Source organism: Leopardus geoffroyi, chromosome A1, assembly GCF_018350155.1.
Source record: "Leopardus geoffroyi isolate Oge1 chromosome A1, O.geoffroyi_Oge1_pat1.0, whole genome shotgun sequence".
In the NCBI taxonomy this organism is placed as follows: domain Eukaryota; kingdom Metazoa; phylum Chordata; class Mammalia; order Carnivora; family Felidae; genus Leopardus; species Leopardus geoffroyi.
The window spans coordinates 214,149,563-214,169,596 of NC_059326.1; the positions used below are offsets into that span (position 1 = coordinate 214,149,563).

General features: G+C 37.3%; 1 protein-coding gene across 13 annotated transcripts in view; it reads left to right on the forward strand.

The window, feature by feature from the left end:
- Window positions 1-20,034, forward strand: part of DROSHA (drosha ribonuclease III) — a 127,404-nt gene that overhangs the window by 48,969 nt on the left and 58,401 nt on the right. For 11 of the 13 annotated variants that reach the window (XM_045441016.1, XM_045441104.1, XM_045441074.1 and 8 more), the window contains 4 exons: window positions 3,932-4,101; window positions 11,299-11,423; window positions 13,059-13,158; window positions 14,594-14,701. In XM_045441016.1, coding sequence (XP_045296972.1) covers window positions 3,932-4,101; window positions 11,299-11,423; window positions 13,059-13,158; window positions 14,594-14,701 — 503 coding nt within the window. The remainder of the gene's footprint in view (window positions 1-3,931; window positions 4,102-11,298; window positions 11,424-13,058; window positions 13,159-14,593; window positions 14,702-20,034) is intronic. The other 2 variants (XM_045441055.1, XM_045441064.1) reach the window with 1 other exon arrangement.

The window sequence follows — 20,034 nt, forward strand, 5'->3', positions numbered from 1 at the left end:
CCCTGAAACACAAACTCCAGTTCTTCCCGAATAATGAGCCGTTGTCACAGCTCCAGTCCCAGTGCTGGCAGAATTCCTGCTAACCTTAGCTTACCCGCTCTCATTTCTCATTTATATCATGTCCTATTTATCTCAGCCAATGAGATAAAAATTACTTCCTAGCCCTCAGTGACATAGTTCCATAAATCCCCAACATAAACATGTAGCAAAACAGACAAACCAAAAGAGCCAATTCATTAACATTAGTAAATTCATGGCAGTCTGCGAGCAAGTGGCCATGTTATTTATCTGCTTCAGAAAATCATTCCACAAGTATTTATGGAGTGACTTTTTTACCGGGCTGGGTGTGAGGGATGCAGCCCTTGCCCCGCAGGCTCTGGCAGGACTCTGGTCTCATCTTCCTTTTCTTACATTCCACAAGGATTGTGCCCCAGTACTGGACCTGGAGCAGTGCCTTGATCCTCCCCTGGGTAAACCTTTCATCTCCGGTTATCTGTCCTGAGTTTCTGCTTTGTCGCAGTGGTAAATACCTATCTTTTTAGGTGTTAGTTGCCATTTAAAATATTTAGCAGGTTTCAGTATGGATTTACAATTTCTCCTTCAGCATCACCGACTTTGCACCGATGTGTATGTTTTTACATGGCTCTAGTTTTGATGCTGCTATAAAGCCCTCTTTTCTCATTAGCAGCTTTGTATGTGAACTAGGTAAAAGCATTCTTAGGAGCATTTGGTGGCCTTTTTTCTTTATCTTGCTGGTATTCTTCTCCTAAATTGGGCTTTGCCCTTGGTTTGTAGGCTCAGGTATTCCCCTCTTCCAATACTTTTTGGTTTTTTAGACTTTTTGCTTTAAATTCATAGCACTTAGTCTATTTCATTTCTGTTTTGTTTTGTTTATTTATTTATTTATTTTTAAATTTACATCCAAGTTAGCATATAGTGCAATAGTGATTTCAGGGGTAGATGCCTTGATACCCCTTACCCATTTAGCCCATCCCCCCCTCCCACAACCCCTCCAGTAACCCTCTGTTCTCCATATATAAGAGTCTCTTATGTTTTGTCCCTCTCCCTGTTTTTATATTATTTTTGCTTCTCTTCCCTTGTGTTATCTGTTCTGTGTCTTAAAGTCCTTATATGAGTGAAGTCATATGATATTTGTCTTTCTCTGACTAATTTTGCTTAGGATAATACCCTCTAGTTCCATCCTCATAGCTGCAAATTCTATTTCACTTCTCTTTGCGGGGCTAGGAAGTCAGCCCTCCGTAACTGCTAGTAGGGAGGTTCTAGTGCTCTTCCGTATACCTGGCGTTGCATGTATTTGCTCCTTCCACCGTACACCAGTCTCCCCAAATAAAATCTGAGTGTTTTTTTCTAATCCTTATAACAGAACAACACTCTCCACCTTCCTATGGCATCCTGGGCTTCTGTTGGATCCTTGTAGGCTCAGAGTTCTCTTTAGGGGTACTACCAAATGTAGAGATTATGAGCCAAATATTATTTTATTCTTTTCTTGGTTCCTAGTGAATCTAGTCAGTGTGGTAGTTCTTCTTGGGGCTCTCTAGGGTTCCTTTCTCTCTGCTGTTCTGTATGTATACACATGTAGCATACATCAGCGTATTCTGGTTTTAAAGTTCTCTTGTCTGTCTGTTTGCCTCAGACCCCCTGGAAGTAGAGACCACTGGGGGCTCACACAGAGAGGCATTGTGGCTTTGCCGGGCTCCTTAGCAAAGAGGGGAACATCATGGATTGAGGAAGACATCTTATATGCAGGGAGATTGAAATGTTTTTTTGGGACAGACTCTGAGAAATATGCCCTTAACAGTGGAAGTTTGTTAATCAAAGGTGACTCTTGGATTTAAAGCAGGTGTTTTGTCATGAGGCATAAAAAGATTTCGCTGCTGTGAGCAGTATTCTGAATCAGTAGGTGGAGCATGTCCTCTTGTGGGTTGATTGTATTTTAGTCACTTCTTGGACTTTTTCTTTTTTCTTTCTTTCTTTTTTCTTTTTTCTTTTTTGGAGACTCTGTATCTTTGATTAAGGGAACTCTGTTTTCAGAATGCTGTCTACGAAGATTCCTCTAGGAACTGTTGTGATTAATCATTATTAGCTTACATATGTCTTGAGGACGTGGAGCTTGTGTTTTTGTTTGTTTTTTTCCATGGCTGTGACAGGGGACCACTCATAGTGCCTGGCACATAATGGTAAAAACCCTGCTCCCTTGTGAGAATAGAATGCAGAGCTCTTACTGTGCTCTGTAAAAGCTGTGCAAGATCTGACTTCCCTGCCACCTCTTTCGTACTCTCTTCCTTACTTCACTCCATCCACGGTGGCCTCTTTGCAGTTCCTAGAACACATCGGTCCCGCTTTCCATAGGACTTCTGCTGTTTTTTTCTATCTGAGACACTCTTCTCCCAGATTGCTGCATGGTGGGTTCCTCTGCTTCTTTCTAGTCTTTGCTCACATGACACCTGTTTGAAGACTCCTTTCCTGACCACCATTTTAAATACAGCCGTAGTGCCTTGCCCATTTTGATTCTGCTTCACGGAAGAATGTTCATCTTGACCTGCTCTGTCATGTAGTTGTTTTTTATGGTCTCTTTCCCTTCTCTGGAATATAAGGGGTTTTAGCTGTTTAGGTCACCATTGTGTCTCCAGGGTCTAGAAGAGTGCCTGCTGCATAATAGGTGCTCAGTAAATACTTATTGCATATAAGCAAGTATTTAGTGAATGAATGCATGCCTACATATATAGTAGCTCTAGAGCAGCAATGCTGTCCAGTTCCATAACAGCATCTGAGATTTAAAAAAAAATACAGATCAAAAAGGAATTTTGATCTTTACTTTCTTCTTTCTCAGATGTGTAATCCTGTCCAGGCTCTTATCTCACAGCAACTTATATAAAGATCTTTTATCCTCTTTCTAGTAACCCAAATTCCTTGGGTACCACTAATCCCTCTAGCACAAATAGGACACTCTCATCTGTGCCCACCCATCCCTATCATCTTGGTCCCCTCGTTTCTCCATGAAGTGTTTGGCCTTATGTTGCAGTTCCTAGCATATCTCCTGACCTGGGGAGGGTGGTCATTGTTCTCCATACCTTCAGACCTCTTGTCCTTCCTTGGGTCAAGATTAGGCAAAGAAAGGGGGTACAAGGTGGTTGCATACATTGGTCAAGAAGTTAAGCCCAAAGAGACGGCAGAAGCATGTGAACACAAAATTAATGGCCACATTAATGTCTCTGGTTCATCAAGTACCAGATTAATTGGCTCTTTCCAAGGTACTTTAATTATGTCCTTTGTTGTTTTTATGCTCTGTACTTGGTAATATATGCTTCTGTAAGCCTCAGAGTACTTGGTATTTTTCCCGTGTACTAACTCCATAATGATCTTCATGATATTAGTACAGGCTTTTTAGTGCTATTCATCACGGCAGGTGCAGCACATTAGCACCAAAAAATTAGACCATAATGCAACAATAGCTTATTGGAAACATCCATAAATACCTCATAAAAGCTTAGAATTTCCTTAAGACAGTAACATCACTTCTAAAGAGCTTTCATCTGTTACCTTAGAAGGAATGATAAAATATTTAAGACATAACATAGTTCTGTATATTATAAACTGTGGCTCTTTATGCTAGGTGGTTTTAAATTTATTTGGGTAGGCACTTTTTTTATATTCATGCCTCACAAATGGAGCCTTTTATCATTTATAATGTTGTTGTTGCCATTTTAGTAAATGAAATGGTTTATGAGCACTGTTCATCAGTGAAACAAATGGCTTTTGTATTATTTGGCACCTGGTTAAACAATGTAAATTCTAAATTACTTTTTTATAAATGTCCTTTTTTCCCCTTATTGTTTTGTTTTTCCTTATTCGGCTGATGACTGGCTGTTAAGTAGCCTTATTTTTCCCTCTCTTTCCACTCCTACTTTAGATGGAGGAAAGGAAGTGCTGTCCATGCACCAGATTCTCCTTTACTTATTACGGTGTAGCAAAGCCCTGGTTCCCGAAGAGGAGATCGCCAATATGCTTCAGTGGGAAGAACTTGAATGGCAGAAATACGCAGAAGAATGCAAAGGCATGATCGTCACCAACCCTGGAACGGTATGTTCTGGTGCTTTCACGTTCTGAGACTGAATTACATGTTCTGAGACTCTGGGTTTGAATGTTGACAAAAACAATAACAAAACATTTTAAAAGTTTTAAGTATTCATTCTTGTCCTTTGAATAATTTTCCCTTTTTAAAATTTCAGTTTATTTTTTTAATGTTTATTTATTTATTTGGGGGGGGGGCAGAGAGAAAGGGAAACAGAACCCTAGTCAGGCTCCACATTGTCAGCACAGAGCCCATTGTGGGGCTTGATTCCACAAACCATGAGATCATGATCTGAGCTGAAATTGAGAGTCAGGTGCTTAATGAGTGAGCCACCCAGGTGCCCCATGACTGAGCCACCCAGGTGCCCCAAGTAATTTTTCCTTTTAAATATTTAGTAAATAAAAAAAAATTGACAAGGGAGTCAAATTGAGTAGTAAATTTCTCTGATTAGTAAATTTTGCCCATTATGGAGAATTTAAAAGTTTTTAGATATGTTCATATCTGATTTTTTTCTGAGTATAAAAGTAATATACTTCACTATAGAAAATTAAGATAATAGAGAAAACATCCCAGAGAAGACAATAAAAGTTATCCATGGTTCCATTTTCCAGAGATATTACTATTTACTTTTCTAACCTCTTTAGAGACTTTCATATTGTTTTAAAACAAAATTGGCATCATACAATTAAATATTAATATTCAGATGTTTTTCTTTTCTTCCTCTTCCAGAAACAACCATAAAATTAATTTTTCATAGTCTTAATTTCTTTATGAGTATAATTTGAAAAGGCTCCTAAGTTATTTAATTTACCCCCTATTATTGGACACCTAGGTTGCTTCCAGAGTTTTGCTGTCACAAGTAGTGCTGTAGTGAATTTGTATATGCATGTATAAACACATATATACATAAATATGTATCATTGATTATGTGTCCGTTTAATATTTTAGGAAGAAGTCCCATAAATGATATTAGTAGGCTGAAGATATACACATTTTAAAAAGTTTTTATTTATTTATTTTGAGAGAGACAGAGTATGAGCAGGGGAGGGGCAGAGAAAGGGAGACTGTCAAGCACACTCCGCACTGTTAGTGCAGAGCCCGACAGGGGACTCAAACTCATGAAACTGTGAGATCATGGCCTGAGCTGAAACCAAGAGTTGGATGCTCAACTGACTGAGCTACCCAGGAGCCCCTGAAGATACGCACATTTTTAAAGCTTTTGATACATGTTGTAAATTGCCTTCTAGAAAAGTTCTAAAATTTGCACTTTGACCGGGAGTATATGAGCATGTCCATGTCTTCATATTGGTTATAGTGTACTAGTTTAACAAAAATACTATCAATTTACCCGGGGGAAAAATTATGTAGTTCAGTATTTATTTTGGTTTCTAGCAAAAATTGGTATTTTAAATGTTTCTTGGCCTTTCATGTTTTCTTTTGATAATGACCTATTACTATCTCTTGTTTAATTTTCTTTTGTGATACTTGTCCTTTTTCATTGATCCTTTGCCATACTTATTACCAATATTTCCCATTTCTTTGTTTCTTAATTTTTTTTCTAAAAATTAGCCTCTAATGTTAATTCTTGAAGTAAAAATGAAAATATTAAGAGCAGAAAGTCAAAAGTTAAATAGATTCTCTTATAAAGAAAATGCTGTTTTGTATATTTATATGAATTAAAAGTCTTTTCTCTAAAGTATGTTACTGTAATCATAAAATAATTATATATTGGCTTCTTATCAGGACAAAGTTTTCCAGAAATGGAGAATTAAAATATTTTTATGTAAAGAAACAGAGTAATCTATTTAAACAAAGCTGTTGTTTTTAAAAGGCTGCCAAATTGTTTAATAGCCTTGATTCATAAAAATAAAAACTCTGGATCAACTTTTTCTAGCATGACAGTAACATCTGTACAGACAAAATGTTACTATTTACAAATCAAACATTCCAGCTAATACTGATTGTTTCAAACAAATTTAGACAGTGAAAGTGTTTAATAAAAATATGTTTAAACATAAAACTTGTTTAAAATTTAAAACAATCATACAGTTTTTACAATTACATTGTTAGGCCACATAAATAATTGTTAAAGTAACTCTAAAATCTATAAGTCATAGCATTATGACAATATAACTGTGAATTTGGTTTTTCTTCTTAAATAGTTGCATGAATTTACATTTCTTCTGCCAGTTTTAAAGTGGGGTCAGAGGATGGGTGGGGGTGACGGTGGTGGGAGACACACCTTTTCATCTTGGTGGGTCTGCCTGAAGAGTCTCATGATCTGTAGTGGACACTTTGGGAACACTTTCACCCTGGGGCTTCCTTCCACAGAATGGTTGTTAACATTTCCTAAAATCCTAGAATCAGTTGGAAAGCTTTTGAAAATGTAAGAATGCCCTGAGTATCCCCACCCATATATACTTCAAGTATGGGGCCCAAGGATCTCTAGTTTAAAAAAAAATCCCGCAGTGTTTTTCTGATTCATCCGTTGCTTGTTTTTGAGCCAAAGGCATTGAGGATATTTACTCCATTGCCATGATTATCATTTAGCTCCTTTGTTGAGGGACTACTGTTTGAGCTAGGTGTTAGTGAAGTACATAGATTATATATGTTGTTTGTCCGGGCACAAACTCGTGGCATAGCCATATGAAAGTAGTCTACGATGAATTGTTGAATCAGTGGACTAGTCAGTCGAAAAGCCAATCAAGAAGGCCTGTAGTTTCAGGCGGGATCCCTGGACCAGGCTGCCAGGGATACTTCATAAAGGCTACAGGGAGGTCTTTAAGGAATCGAGAAATTGTAGAATTTATTGGCATGAATAAATTCATATACTTGGAAGGATAAATGGCCAGTTTTGAAGATAATGAAACCAGATTATTCAGGATGAAAGGTTTATGTTGGGAAGTAATCAGAAATAAATTAAGAAAGATAAGTTTGGGTGCCAGACTTGGTGACATGTTAAAATTAATAAAAATATGTTTAAAGGAGGAAAATATTCTGAAATTCAGTATCATGGAAACATCATTTCGTTATATCTTTTGCGAATAGAGCAGAGTAGACATGGCATCACATTTTATCCTCTGCAGTACTTGCTTTGAAAGATTACCCAGTGGTAAGAATATTGGAGACTTTATTAAATTTTTCAAGCCATTATGGTCACATTAAGTACTTTATTGCTGCAGAACTTAAAAGAATTAATCTCCCTCCTGAGGCACTTTGCCTCTGCCAGGGAATACTTTGGTCATTAGCGAGAACTTTTTTTTATTCTTCCTCAAAGCTGGTATGATGGATATTGTAGGGTGTGGCCAAAGTCTAGAACTTATTTCATCTTGCCCCTCTGTAAATTTAGAGATGCTGTAGATATTTTAAATCACAATTTCTTTGGTTGATGCCATAGCATGGTGTTTAAAATCATGAAAACATGAATAATTCACTAGCATTTTCAGTTGTGCGATTCCTCTTTTATTTTTTTTATTTATTATTATTTTTTTTTTTTTAATTTTTTTTTTTCAACGTTTATTTATTTTTGGGACAGAGAGAGACAGAGCATGAACGGGGGAGGGGCAGAGAGAGAGGGAGACACAGAATTGGAAACAGGCTCCAGGCTCTGAGCCATCAGCCCAGAGCCTGACGCGGGGCTCGAACTCACGGACCGCGAGATCGTGACCTGGCTGAAGTCGGACGCCCAACCGACTGCGCCACCCAGGCGCCCCTGCGATTCCTCTTTTAAAACTGTATCCTGCTGCTTAGATATACAAAATCTTGGTAACATTTCTTAGACATAAATAACATGTTGCTACTGATGATGGGCGTTTAAATAATTTCATATTAGGTTACCTGTTTCTAGAAAATCTTCTCCAAGAAGTTTATTAATTTTGAGAGCAGAGTTCTACTTTTCCAAATACTAGTGAACTTTTGACTGTTAAGTGACATTTAAATATTCTTTTAAAACTTAAGTATACATTGTTTTCTAATCAATGTGTATGAATTTACACAGATGTATTTATTTTGTCACTTACTTGGATTTGTCAGATGGCTGAGTGGGGCTACAATTATGGGTAGGGTAACCAGCTTGTTTCAGTTGCTGGGGGTTTTCCCAGTTTTACCATTGAAACCCCTCTGTCCTGGTTAAACCAGGCCACCAACCAGACTCTGACTGTGGGCATTGCTGTATGGCAGAATGAATCTTATTGGCCTCCACGTGGATCAACTCTGTGGCATTTGGCTCTAAAGCAGCTGAGTCAAAGAGTTTAGTTTCTAATTAGGGACTGCTGTGAGAGCTGGATATAAGCAAGGAGGTTATATAATAGCTTTTACCATCTTTTCACAAACTTCACCTTTTAGGATGAAAGAAAGGTATTTCACAAACAGTATGTTGTTAACTGAAGAAGGAACCACCTGTTCACTTCTTCCTGTATTAGAATAAAAAAAAATGAGGCTTCTATTAAAATTAAAAAATGTTCTCCATGGACATAATGAGAAGCTTAACCATTTGGTTTTTGTACCACCATACCTTCTATTTTGAAGGTGTAGAATTAAAGGAATACATAAGATCAGGAGTAAGACAAGGATGCTCACTTTTATTCAACATGTATTGGAAGTCCTACCAGAGCAGTTAGGCAGGAAAAAGAAATAAAAGGCATCCAAATTGTATGGAAGAAGTAAAACTGTCACTATTTGTAGATGATATGACTTTATATATAGAAAACCTTTAAAGGTTCCACCAAAAAACTGTTAGAACTAATAAGTGAATTCAGTGTAGTTGTAGGGTAAAAAAAATCAACACATAAAAATTTGTTGGATTTTTATATATTAACAGCAAACTATCAGAGAACTTAAATTAAGAAAACAGTCCCATCTATAATTACATCAAAAGAATAAGACACCTAGGAGGAAATTTAAACTAGGAAGTGAAAGGCCTATCCTCTGAAAACTGTAAGACGTTGATGAAAGAAATTGAAGACACAAATGAAAAGGTGTTCTGTGCTCATGGATTGGAATTAATATTATTAAAATGTCCATATTGCTCACAGAAATCTGTGGATTCAGTGCAACCCCTATCAAAATTCTAATGGCATTTTTCACAGAAATAGGATAAACAATCCTAAAATTTGTGTGGAACCACAAAAGATTTTGACTAGCCAAAACAGTCTTAAGAAAGAACAGAGCTGGAGGCATCATGTTCCCTGATTTCAAACTATACAACAGGGCTATAGTAATCAAACGGTATGGCATTAGCAAAAAGAAAAATAGACACATTGATCAGTGGAACAGAGTAGAGAGCCTGGGAATAAACTCCTGACAAAGGAGGCAAGAATATACAATGGGGAAAGGAAGTCTCTTCAATAAATGGTGTTGGGAAAACTGGACAGCCACATGTGAAAGAATGAAATTGGACCACTACCTATGCCATATGCAAAAACTAACTCAAAATGGACTGAAGACTTGAATGTAAGATCTGAAACCATGAAACTTACAGGGGAAAACATAGGTGGAATCTCTTTGGCATTGGTCTGGGCAATGATGTTTTCGTACCGGACTCCAAAAACGCAAAGGCAACAAAGGCAAAAGTAAACAAATGGAACTACATCAAACTGAAAAACTTGTGTTCAATGAAGGAGATCATCAACAAGATGAAAAGGCCACCTACTGAATGGGAGAAGATATTTGCAAATCAGATATCCAATAAAGGGTTAATATCCAAAATATATAAAGAACTCACACAGTTCAATAACCAAAAAACCCAAATAATTTGGTTAAAAATGGACAGAAGATCTGAATAGACATTTTTCCAGAGAAGATATAAATGGCCAACAGGCATATGAAAAGATGCTCAACATCACTAATCATTAGGAAAATGCAAATCAAAATCATGAATTGTCACCTTGTACCTTTCAGAATGGCTATTACCAAAATGACAAGAAATAACAAGTGTTGGTGAGGGTGTGGAGAAAAAGTAACCCTTGTATACTATTGGGAGTGTACATTGGTGCAGTCACTGTGGAGAACAGTATGGAGGTTCCTCAAAAAATTGAAAATATACCACATGACCCATGAGTTCCACTTCTGGGTATTTATTTGAAGGAGACAGAAACACGAATTCAAAAAGATATGAACGTTTATGTTCTAGCAGTATTATTTACAGTAGTCAAGATACGGAAAAAATGGAAGTGTTCATCAGTAGATGAATACACACACACATACAATGGAATAGTGCTCAGCCATAAAAAAGAATAAAACCTTGCCATTTGCAACAACATGGATGGGCCTTGATGGTATAACCCTAAGTGAAATAAGTCCCAGAAAAAGACACACACTGTATGATTTCACTTACATGTGAAATCAAAAAACAAAATGAATGGACAAAGCAAAGCCAAACTTAGATACAGAGAACAGATTGGTGGTTGCCAGAGAGGAAGGGGAGTGGGCAAAATGAGTGAAGGGGATCAAGAGGTATACACTTTCAATTATAAAATATATAAGTCATGGCGATGTAATGTAAAGCATAGTGACTATAAGTCAGTAATACTGTGTTGCATATTTGAAAGTTGCCAAGAAAAGATCTTGAAGGTTCTTATCATAAGAAAAAATTTTGTAGCTTTGTATGGTGACAGTTGCTAACTAGACTTGTGGTGATCGTTTCATGGTGTATACAGATATTGAATTATTATGTCCTATACCTGAAACCAATATAATGATATATATGAATTATACTGCAATTTAAACAAAAGAAAGGAAAAAACAAGGTACATAGAGAACTAATGGAAAAAAATATGGAGAGAGGCATCTGTGTACCCTGAGTAGAAGTAAGCCATTCATTTGATATGTGAAATGAAACAGAATAAGCCAGCACATTTCTTCCCTGTAATGTGGAATATTTCCCCTGTGTCTTTAGAGAGGTTAAGGAAAAGTTATATCTGACTAGATGTCCTTTTAAAAGTTTAATTTTTAAAGGTTTCTATGTGGACTGCAAAAAAGGACAGACTCATTGTTCATTATGCCAAATGGCATAGACTCATTTACAGGGATGACATTATAGTTTTTATATAGAATAGCTGCTATGATTAAAGTATTTTAAATGACATTTTCCCTTGGGGGATGAGGCTTTCCCAGAAAAAAACCCGATTAATTTCTTCCTTACTTAGGTTAAAGTCAATACTGAAAGTCTTCTTATGGGAATAAACGGCTTTGATTTTTCTCTCTAGAAACCTAGCTCTGTCCGCATTGATCAACTGGATCGTGAACAGTTCAACCCTGATGTGATTACTTTTCCGATTATCGTCCATTTTGGGATACGCCCTGCACAGTTGAGTTATGCAGGAGATCCACAGTAAGATATTTCTCAGTGTTTGTCATAGCCAATTTCACCTTCTACTAACAGCTGAATTAGCAGAGGAATACCCTTTAGTGGATGCTTTGTTTGTAAAAAATTAAGACCTGAAATGAGCCATGTTTCCAAATTTAGGTTACCAAATGAAACACGTTTTGGTAGCTCCTGAAGAATTATTTTCTCTATTGATTTGACTGTAGGTAATTATTATTCAATAGGATTATCCTTGGCAGTTTTGGTCAACATGAGTCCTGTATGTTTTTAACCTTTAAGGAACTTTTTCTTTATTCATCATTATAATATTTATTGTTATTATTATTATTTACTTTTCCAGTGTACTCTAGAGGAAAGTAACACCATGTTGGTTCCTAGCACTGCCGGATTTATGCAGAGTTCTATTTTGGGAGGCATCTTAATAAGCTCAGGATCCTATGCAAAGTCAAAGGTTGTGTTCTAAGGAGAAGGCATGACTTCTGACTCTTAGAATTGATGTTACTTTCCACGTTTGAGTTTTTCCAACTCGCTTGTTAGTGTTTTTCTGGGAGAAGCTGAGGATGTGTGGGAATAGAAATAGTACCATTATATTCTTCAGAAGTGTTTGGATTTCCTACCTCGTTAAACAAACGAAAAAATGGTTTCCTGACTTAATTTTTTTTTTTAAGGATTCATAATGGGAGAAAAGGGCATGGGAGATTTTCAATTCATAAATACAATTCTGGCTGATACATTAGAAGAGGCTAAAGGGTTTTGTTCTTTTTTTCCCCCCTTTGGATAAAAGTATGAAGCAGTGAACCAGGCACTGTGTAAGTACTTCTTTCTTTCCTCCATTCTCTAAAAAATTGTTACCAAAAAGGAGAGACCCAGCTAAGGCCAAGAAAGGAGCAGTTTGAATATGACAAAATTCTTTGAAAGTCCCTTCTTGTCAAAAATGTTAGTAGAATGTGATAGGCTGTCGTGGACTCTCCGATGGCAGGACTGTGTGCTGCTAAAGGACCGCATTTCTCTTCATTCCCAGGACGCTTTAACAGGATCCTTTACACTGAGCCAGCTTATCCCATATTTGGCTGCAACAAATAAGCTTATTTTTGTCATGGTAAATACAAATTGGTGCACACCATTCGTCTTTTTCCTTCTCCAGTGGAGAAATGGAGACAGCTGTGTAGCTTGGGTATTGGCATGGATGGGGTTCTCTTTTCTAATATTCTCCAGCTTTTATTTTCAATGTAGGCAGTTCAGAGACCGACAGTATCCTTGTTAAGTAAGGGATCTTTCTTTCAACAACCTCAGAAAGTACATATTTAAATAAAATAGGTAATGATGAGAAATGATACATATTTCTGTTGGTTTTTATGTTTCTTTGGAATTCTTTCCAGAGAGATTCAGGCATATAGTGACACCTCATTTTCAACACAGACTTATAATAATGAACTTAATTACTAGGTTCCAGATGACTCTTGGTCATCCTGCCCCACTGCCCCCAAATCATATCCTTCCTTAGAATGAAGGTTTGTTACCATTAAGGATCTCCAAAAGAATGTAATTTATGATTCAGCAGGCCTATTAAAACAACTGGTTTTATTGCACTTCAGATTCTCGTTCTCCTTGTCTGAGATGTCTGTCTGTCCTTTTCCTTAGGTACCAGAAACTGTGGAAGAGTTATGTGAAACTTCGCCACCTCCTAGCAAATAGTCCCAAAGTTAAACAAACTGACAAACAGAAGCTGGCACAAAGGGAGGTTGGTATCAAATCCTGTTCTGTGATAAATGATGATGTGCTTCAGATTTATTTCAAGATTATTGCATTACACCATTCTTCTAGAATAAGGTGGAAAAACACTTAAAAATATCATACTTTTTCCTCACATTGGTATATAGATTGATTTTCTTTTCCATCTTTCAGTATCTAAGCATTTTCCCCCTAAAAAGGCCAGTTTCTTCATGGATTCCTACGATTGGGAATAAATGTATCTTTTAGAAATTTTCCAAATTTTAAAACTTGCTAGGTCAGTTTTTTATCATTAATTAGACTGCATATAGTACAACGTGGGTCTTACTCAAGTTTCTTCATCTTAAGGTTGTAAAAGATTATCTTCCATATGTCTGTTAGTTTAGTAGGGTGAACTTCTAAGGTTTTATATCCCAAATTCCATATTTTTTACTAATGGGTAGTATTATCCCTGTATTCCAGGATTATTTATGTTTTAATTCTTAATTCATAATTTTAAGAATAAGTGGATTCAATGTCAACATAGATTTTATCTCATTGAAGTTTTATTCTGCTTTGGTAGTATAAGAGAACCAGACTTTGAAGATGGGAAAAGCGTTTGAATTCTGGTCTTGTCCACTTCCTGTGATTTGAGCCAGACATCTTCATTAAAAAGGAGGGAAACAAGGCTAAGAGAGGCTGACTCAAATTTCTCTCTGTTGGTGGACCCAGGGAAATAGGTGCTTGTGTGGACTTCTGAAATACTCCATTGAACTTTCCCCCCAATGGTATTTGGTTTGTGGTAGGCACTTAATGGTGGGAGTGGTGCAGTAGTTGTTGTTATGAGTTCCTGTGAGATGAGTTCCTGTGAGATTCTTATTGAGTAAGCATACAAATATAAAATTATTTTTTATAATTAGTTTTTTGAAGGGAGGTAAAAGGGAAGAGTCTTGCAAAGTCTTGATTATGTCTTGCAAAAGTTTTGAATCATTGACTTTTTAAAATAAAATGTCCCCCTGCAAGAGTTTTTGTAAGCGTTTTGCAAATTAGAAGCAACTTTTAGAATTAGGTGGGTTGCAGGTTAATTTACTGATTGTCTTTCTTAGATGTAAATGCTTAACATAAGGCTTGATATAAATATAATTTTTACGTGATGATTTTAAGTCCCAAACATCACATTTTGTTTATCAGTACAAGGTCATTTTTTACTTGAACTCACCAGAATAGTCGATTTGGTTTAGATTTTTTTTCTTATGTAGTTACCAGGAAAGACCGACTTACACCCAAGGCTTTGAGGATCCTGGCCTTCATTTCAAATAAAATATTGTAATTTGGCATAAAGAGGTTTGAATACCTGAATATAAGGGTGATATTCAGTGAATCCAGCTTATAGTCTAATGCTTGATGTTTGGCTTAATATTACCTTACAACTGTCAGGTTACTTATCGTAATGAGTTCTTTTCTAGGAAGCGCTCCAAAAAATACGACAGAAGAATACAATGAGGCGAGAAGTAACAGTGGAGCTGAGTAGTCAAGGATTTTGGAAAACTGGCATCCGTTCCGATGTCTGTCAGGTGATGACGCCTCTGAGAACACAATTATACCTATATATCTCTTTTTTTAAAAGGCATCTGCCACTGAAGTTTTCCTAATTTCCATGAATTTCCGTAGAACATACTGTCTTATAGCTAAATGGAACACCAACCATAAATTGTTTTCTATTGTTTGGGTTTTGTTTTTGTGTCCATTTTCATGTTGTCTTGTTCAGTTTTGTGTGTGTGTGTGCACGTGTATGTGTGTGTCACTGCGTGTGTACACGTGTGCATGTGCGCAGTGGTGGGCAGTTACTTGGTAGTACTAAATTCTGTCTCTGCATGTTGAGTGAAGGCAAGTCTGTTCTTGAAATGCCCCCGCCTGTTCGCAGCATCTGTGTGGGTGCTTCTGAAAAGAGCTCCAGCAGCTCTACAGGCAGACTCCTGAAGGTGGTGTGTACAAACTTTCCAGACAGATGACTCAAACTTATACTTTAGAGAATTGCAGGCATTAATGAACAGAATCAGTGTAAATTTCATATTTGAGCCAAATGATAATAGTTTTTGATGGGTGAACTAATAGAAGAACAATTCAGCTATATATGACTGTCTCACTAGTAACTATTTTTGTTTTCCCTATGAGTGGATTTTATACCAGATTAGAGATTCCTAAAACCGAGCATATTCCTGGGCTCTTCACTTGATTCTTTTGTTATGATTGGTACTGGTTATGCTCCATGGGAATTACAGTAGCAGAAATGAGTACACAGGCAGGGATCAAGTAATGTAGTTCACTGTGTTCAGGCTTTTGGAAGAATACTTACAGGCTTCCACTTAATTCTGTTTTGATGGTAGTATATATTGTAATCAGTTCAAGCAGTCTTAGGAATTTATTTCATCATAATGAGGTTTATTTTTTCCTTAAGTCGGTGTTGGCATTTAATTATTGAACAGTGGGATTCAATCTTATCATTAAATATGTTGCTGTGTAATTCATTTATGTTGTGATGTCTGGAGCTACATATTTTTGTGTTAAGATTAATTGCTATTGATGTAGTGTTACTAAATAGTTTGAGAATAGTTACCAACAGTGGCAACCACCTTTATCTACCAAGTTTTCAGTTACTTTGTTAACTGACCAATTTTTTTTTTTTTTTTTTTTTTACCATAAGTACTTTCAGGAGTGAGTATCTCTGTTGATTCTTTCTTAAAGCCACTTGAAGCCATGATACCCAGGTTTTCAGTTTCTCCCAAACCAACATAATGTCATCCTAAGGTAGACATTATAAGAACAATATGCGGAATGTTCAACAATCTGTTCAAAATCTGGTGCTTTCAGTGATAAGTCAGAATTGATAGAGACATCATAAAATTGTGGAACATTATAAACTGGAAGGAACCTTAGAGATCTTTCAGTTCAGTGGGTTTTAAATTTGTGTGTGTGTGTGGTTTTTTTTTTTTGTTTTTTTTTTGACAAAACCCTATAGAGCCCTAATTTGTAAAAAGATAGAAAATAACTAAGGGGTGGTGGGAGTGGAGGGAGTATCCTGTTGTATTGATTTCCACCCTTGTAGCAGGCCCTAAGGCAGTTTTGTTCCACTGGACACAATTTTGTTTAAAGTATTGAGCCCTTGGGGCACCTGGGTGACTAAATCAGTTAAGCATCCATTCTTGATCTGATCTTGATTGGCTTGGGTCATGATCTCACTTGTTGTGAGATTGAGCCCCACCTCGGCTCTGTGCTGGGCAGTTGGCTCCATGCTGGGCTTGGAGCCTGCTTAAGATTCTCTCCATCTCCTTCTGCCTCTCTCCCCATTCTCTAAATAAATAAATAAATACATAAGTGCATAAATAAATAAATACAAAATAAAATTAAAATAAAACAAAGAGCCCTTTGCCCCCCCTTTCTTTCAGTGAAATGCGTGCATATGGGTGCTGAATAATCTTTTCCACTGCAGTTCTGTGTTCTTCAGCTGTGTCACAGACTTCTTATTCTGGCTTGTCAACTAGATTAGAAGTAGCTGGAGGACTAGGTTATCATCTCTTTATGTATTATATTTAACCTTCTGTCTGGAGATTGGCAGGCAAAAACACTCAGTTAATTCCTTTTACTAACTGGTCAGAGAAATTGGACCCTGATTAAAACTCCTGCCAAGGTGAGTACTCCTTGATCTAATAATAGTCCTTTGCTCTGAAGGACTCCCACTCTCCCAAAGACAACTGCCATCTGTTTAGAAGCCATGCTTCCAGTCTCCAATCCTATTTTTTACAAGTAATGTTGGCTTTATTTAATTTCTTATCCTAGAATAAATGTTTCTTTTTGTGTGTATTCCTGAAATCGGATGGCAGGTGGCATGTAATAATGCAGTTTAAAACATTCAAACTAAAGGCGTTTAGTATGTTTGGTAATGAAGAATAAGAATCTGAGAAAGAGCAGTTAAATGAAGTTATACACTGAATACTTTGAGTAATCCTGAAGCCTGTGAATAGGTAGACTCATAACTAATTTTTTTTTAAAGTTATTTATTTATTTTGAGACAGCACACAAGCAGAAGAGGGGCAGAGAGAGTGGGAGAGAAAGAGAATCCCCAGCAAGCCCTGCCCTGACAGTGCAGAGCCTGATGCAGGGCTTGGACCCAGGAACCACAAGATCATGACCTGAGCCGAAACCCAAGTCAGATGCTTAACTGACTGAGCCAGCCAGGCACCCCTCACACTTAATTTTAAGGGAAAAAAAAAAAACCACTTCTCTAAAATTCTCAGGGGTTGGGCAGGGGAAGGATTCTCTATTTGGTAACATTGATGTAGAACCCACTGTTCATAAGTAATAATTGCTACTAGGTTGCTGGCAAAAGCCTTTTGATGTTATCTTGCTGCCTCTGAGATGAAACTGTTGTCACACATCTGAGGTGGAGAAACTTAAGTACTAGCCATTTATTCTAGTTGTATAACCTCCCACCAGAGAAGTTACAGGGTTGTTACGAGGCTAGAAAATTGTCTGATGCTCCAACCAATGTGAGGAGGAATGGGAAGCTAGGTGTGGGCCTGTAACCTATAATTACATGTGAACTAAATGCAGACTTGAAACTGTGTTTAGAGACAAACTATTGAAAGATTTATTCTGTGTTGCTGTTTATTAGAGTGAATTCTAGGTAACATGGGAGGAAAAAAAGCAAGAATTAAAACCTGAAACCAAGGCTGAAAAATTCAACAGTAGGACTCAGAAAAGGAAGAAAGGCAGCATGTTGCTACAGGATCTGTATTTTAAGAGTGGGGTTCTGCCCACTGAGGTTGAATTGGTATCTTATAGAAGTAGGTGCCTGTACCCTCTGCTATGGTAAGGAGGTAGATGGTCCATGGGAATCAATAAACTGAACCATAAGAATGGAGAATGGATAAATGTGACAAACAGAGACATCAAAAAAGAAGCAAGGAATCTGCCACCATTATGGTCATATAGCCCATATAAGGCTTATCCTAAACTGGGGAGATGAACTCATTGAGAAAACTAAGGAGGCACAGGTGCATGGAGAATTGCTGTTGGTGCTAGGGAGACCAGCTGAGTTGTGGTGGTTGGTCTTTGTACTGGGTAGATCCAGGGCTATATTTGGATGCATTAATAGCTGTGCTGTCTTCCCGTAGTAACTCTGGAATGGAATGGAGGGCTGCCTTGCTGGATCACAATAACTGATACTCTCGCTTCATGATTTATCAAGGGGACTGAACAGTGTAAAGAAATATCTCTAGGGATTAAGAGTTTTGGACAACACATTGAAGGAATCATTTTCTAAGTTTGAACTTGGGAGAGAAAATGGAGATTTATACCTCTGAGAGACATATGGCTTCACAGTTACTGATAACTAATTTTTGGACAATGAGAGGTACTTGATTTTTTTATTTTATTTTTTTGAACTGGAGATGTCGTACTTCTCGTAATGGAAGAAAAGGAGATTTTGCTTGATGGCTGACTGGCCTGATAGAGAACTGTTAAAATTACATTTTTATTATACAAATTTCAGACATATAAAAGGTCAGGGAGAAAAGTGTAATGAACTCTATGTAGTCCTCACACGACCTCAGTGGTTATCAGCAGCATTTCTGTAATATCAAATACCAGCCAGTGTTCATGTTTTCCTGTCTGTTAGATCTGTGTCAGTCTGCTTGAATTGGGATTCAAACAAGATTCATACATTGTGATGAGTTGATGTATTTTAAGTCTCTTTACCCTAAGTTCTCATTCCATTTTCCCTTTGTTTTCCTTGCAAATTTTTGCTGTTGAAGAAACTCAAATCTTGTGTTCAGTAATGGTAGTGTTCCTGAGGTCTGATCTAATCTGAATTTTGCTGATTGTAACTTTATGGTATCATTTAACATGTGCTTCTCTCCCTTGTATATTCTATACATTGTTATAAACTGCTGTCTAATACAATACTACTGGCTACACATGGGTTTATAAACTTAATTAGAATTAAATGAAATTAGGGGTGCCTGTATATCTGTTAAGGGTCTGACTTAGACTCAGGTCATGATCTCATGGTTTGTGAATTCGAGCCCCATGTTGGGCTCTGTGCTGACAGCTCAGAGCCAGGAGCCTGCTTTGGATTCTGTGTCTCCCTCTCTTTGTGCCCCTCCCCCACTTGTGCTTTGTCTCTCAAAAATAAATAAATGTGAAAATATTTTTTTTAGAATTAAATGAAATTAAAAATTCATTTCTTAGTTGTCCTAGCCACAGTTCAAGCCCTTATTAGACACATCTTGCTATTGCCTGTTATAACAGCAGAGATGCAGAATATTTTCATCATCATAGGACGTACTGTTGAATGGCACTAATCACTTGTAAGTGTATTTTTTTGCGCAACCTACTCTTAAGTGGTAGTGTGGTGTCTCTCTCCATGTCTGTTTTTATTGTAAGTGGATTATTTAAGGGTGCCTGGGTGGCTCAGTCAGTTAAGCATCCATCTGACTTCGACTCAGGTCATGATCTCATGGTTCTTGAGTTCGAGCCCTGCGTTGAGCTCTGTGCTGACCGCTGACACCTGGAGCCTGGGGCCTGCTCTGGATTCTGTGTCTCCCTCTTTCTCTGCCCCTCCCCCTCTCACACTCTGTCTCTTTCTCTCTCACAAATAAATAAACATTAAAAAAAATTGTAAGTGGATTATCCAAACATTTAATAGTTCTTTTATTTTTTTATTTTTTTTTTTTTTTAAATTTTTTTTTTTTCAACGTTTATTTATTTTTGGGACAGAGAGAGACAGAGCATGAACGGGGGAGGGGCAGAGAGAGAGGGAGACACAGAATCGGAAGCAGGCTCCAGGCTCTGAGCCATCAGCCCAGAGCCTGATGCGGGGCTCGAACTCACGGACCGCGAGATCGTG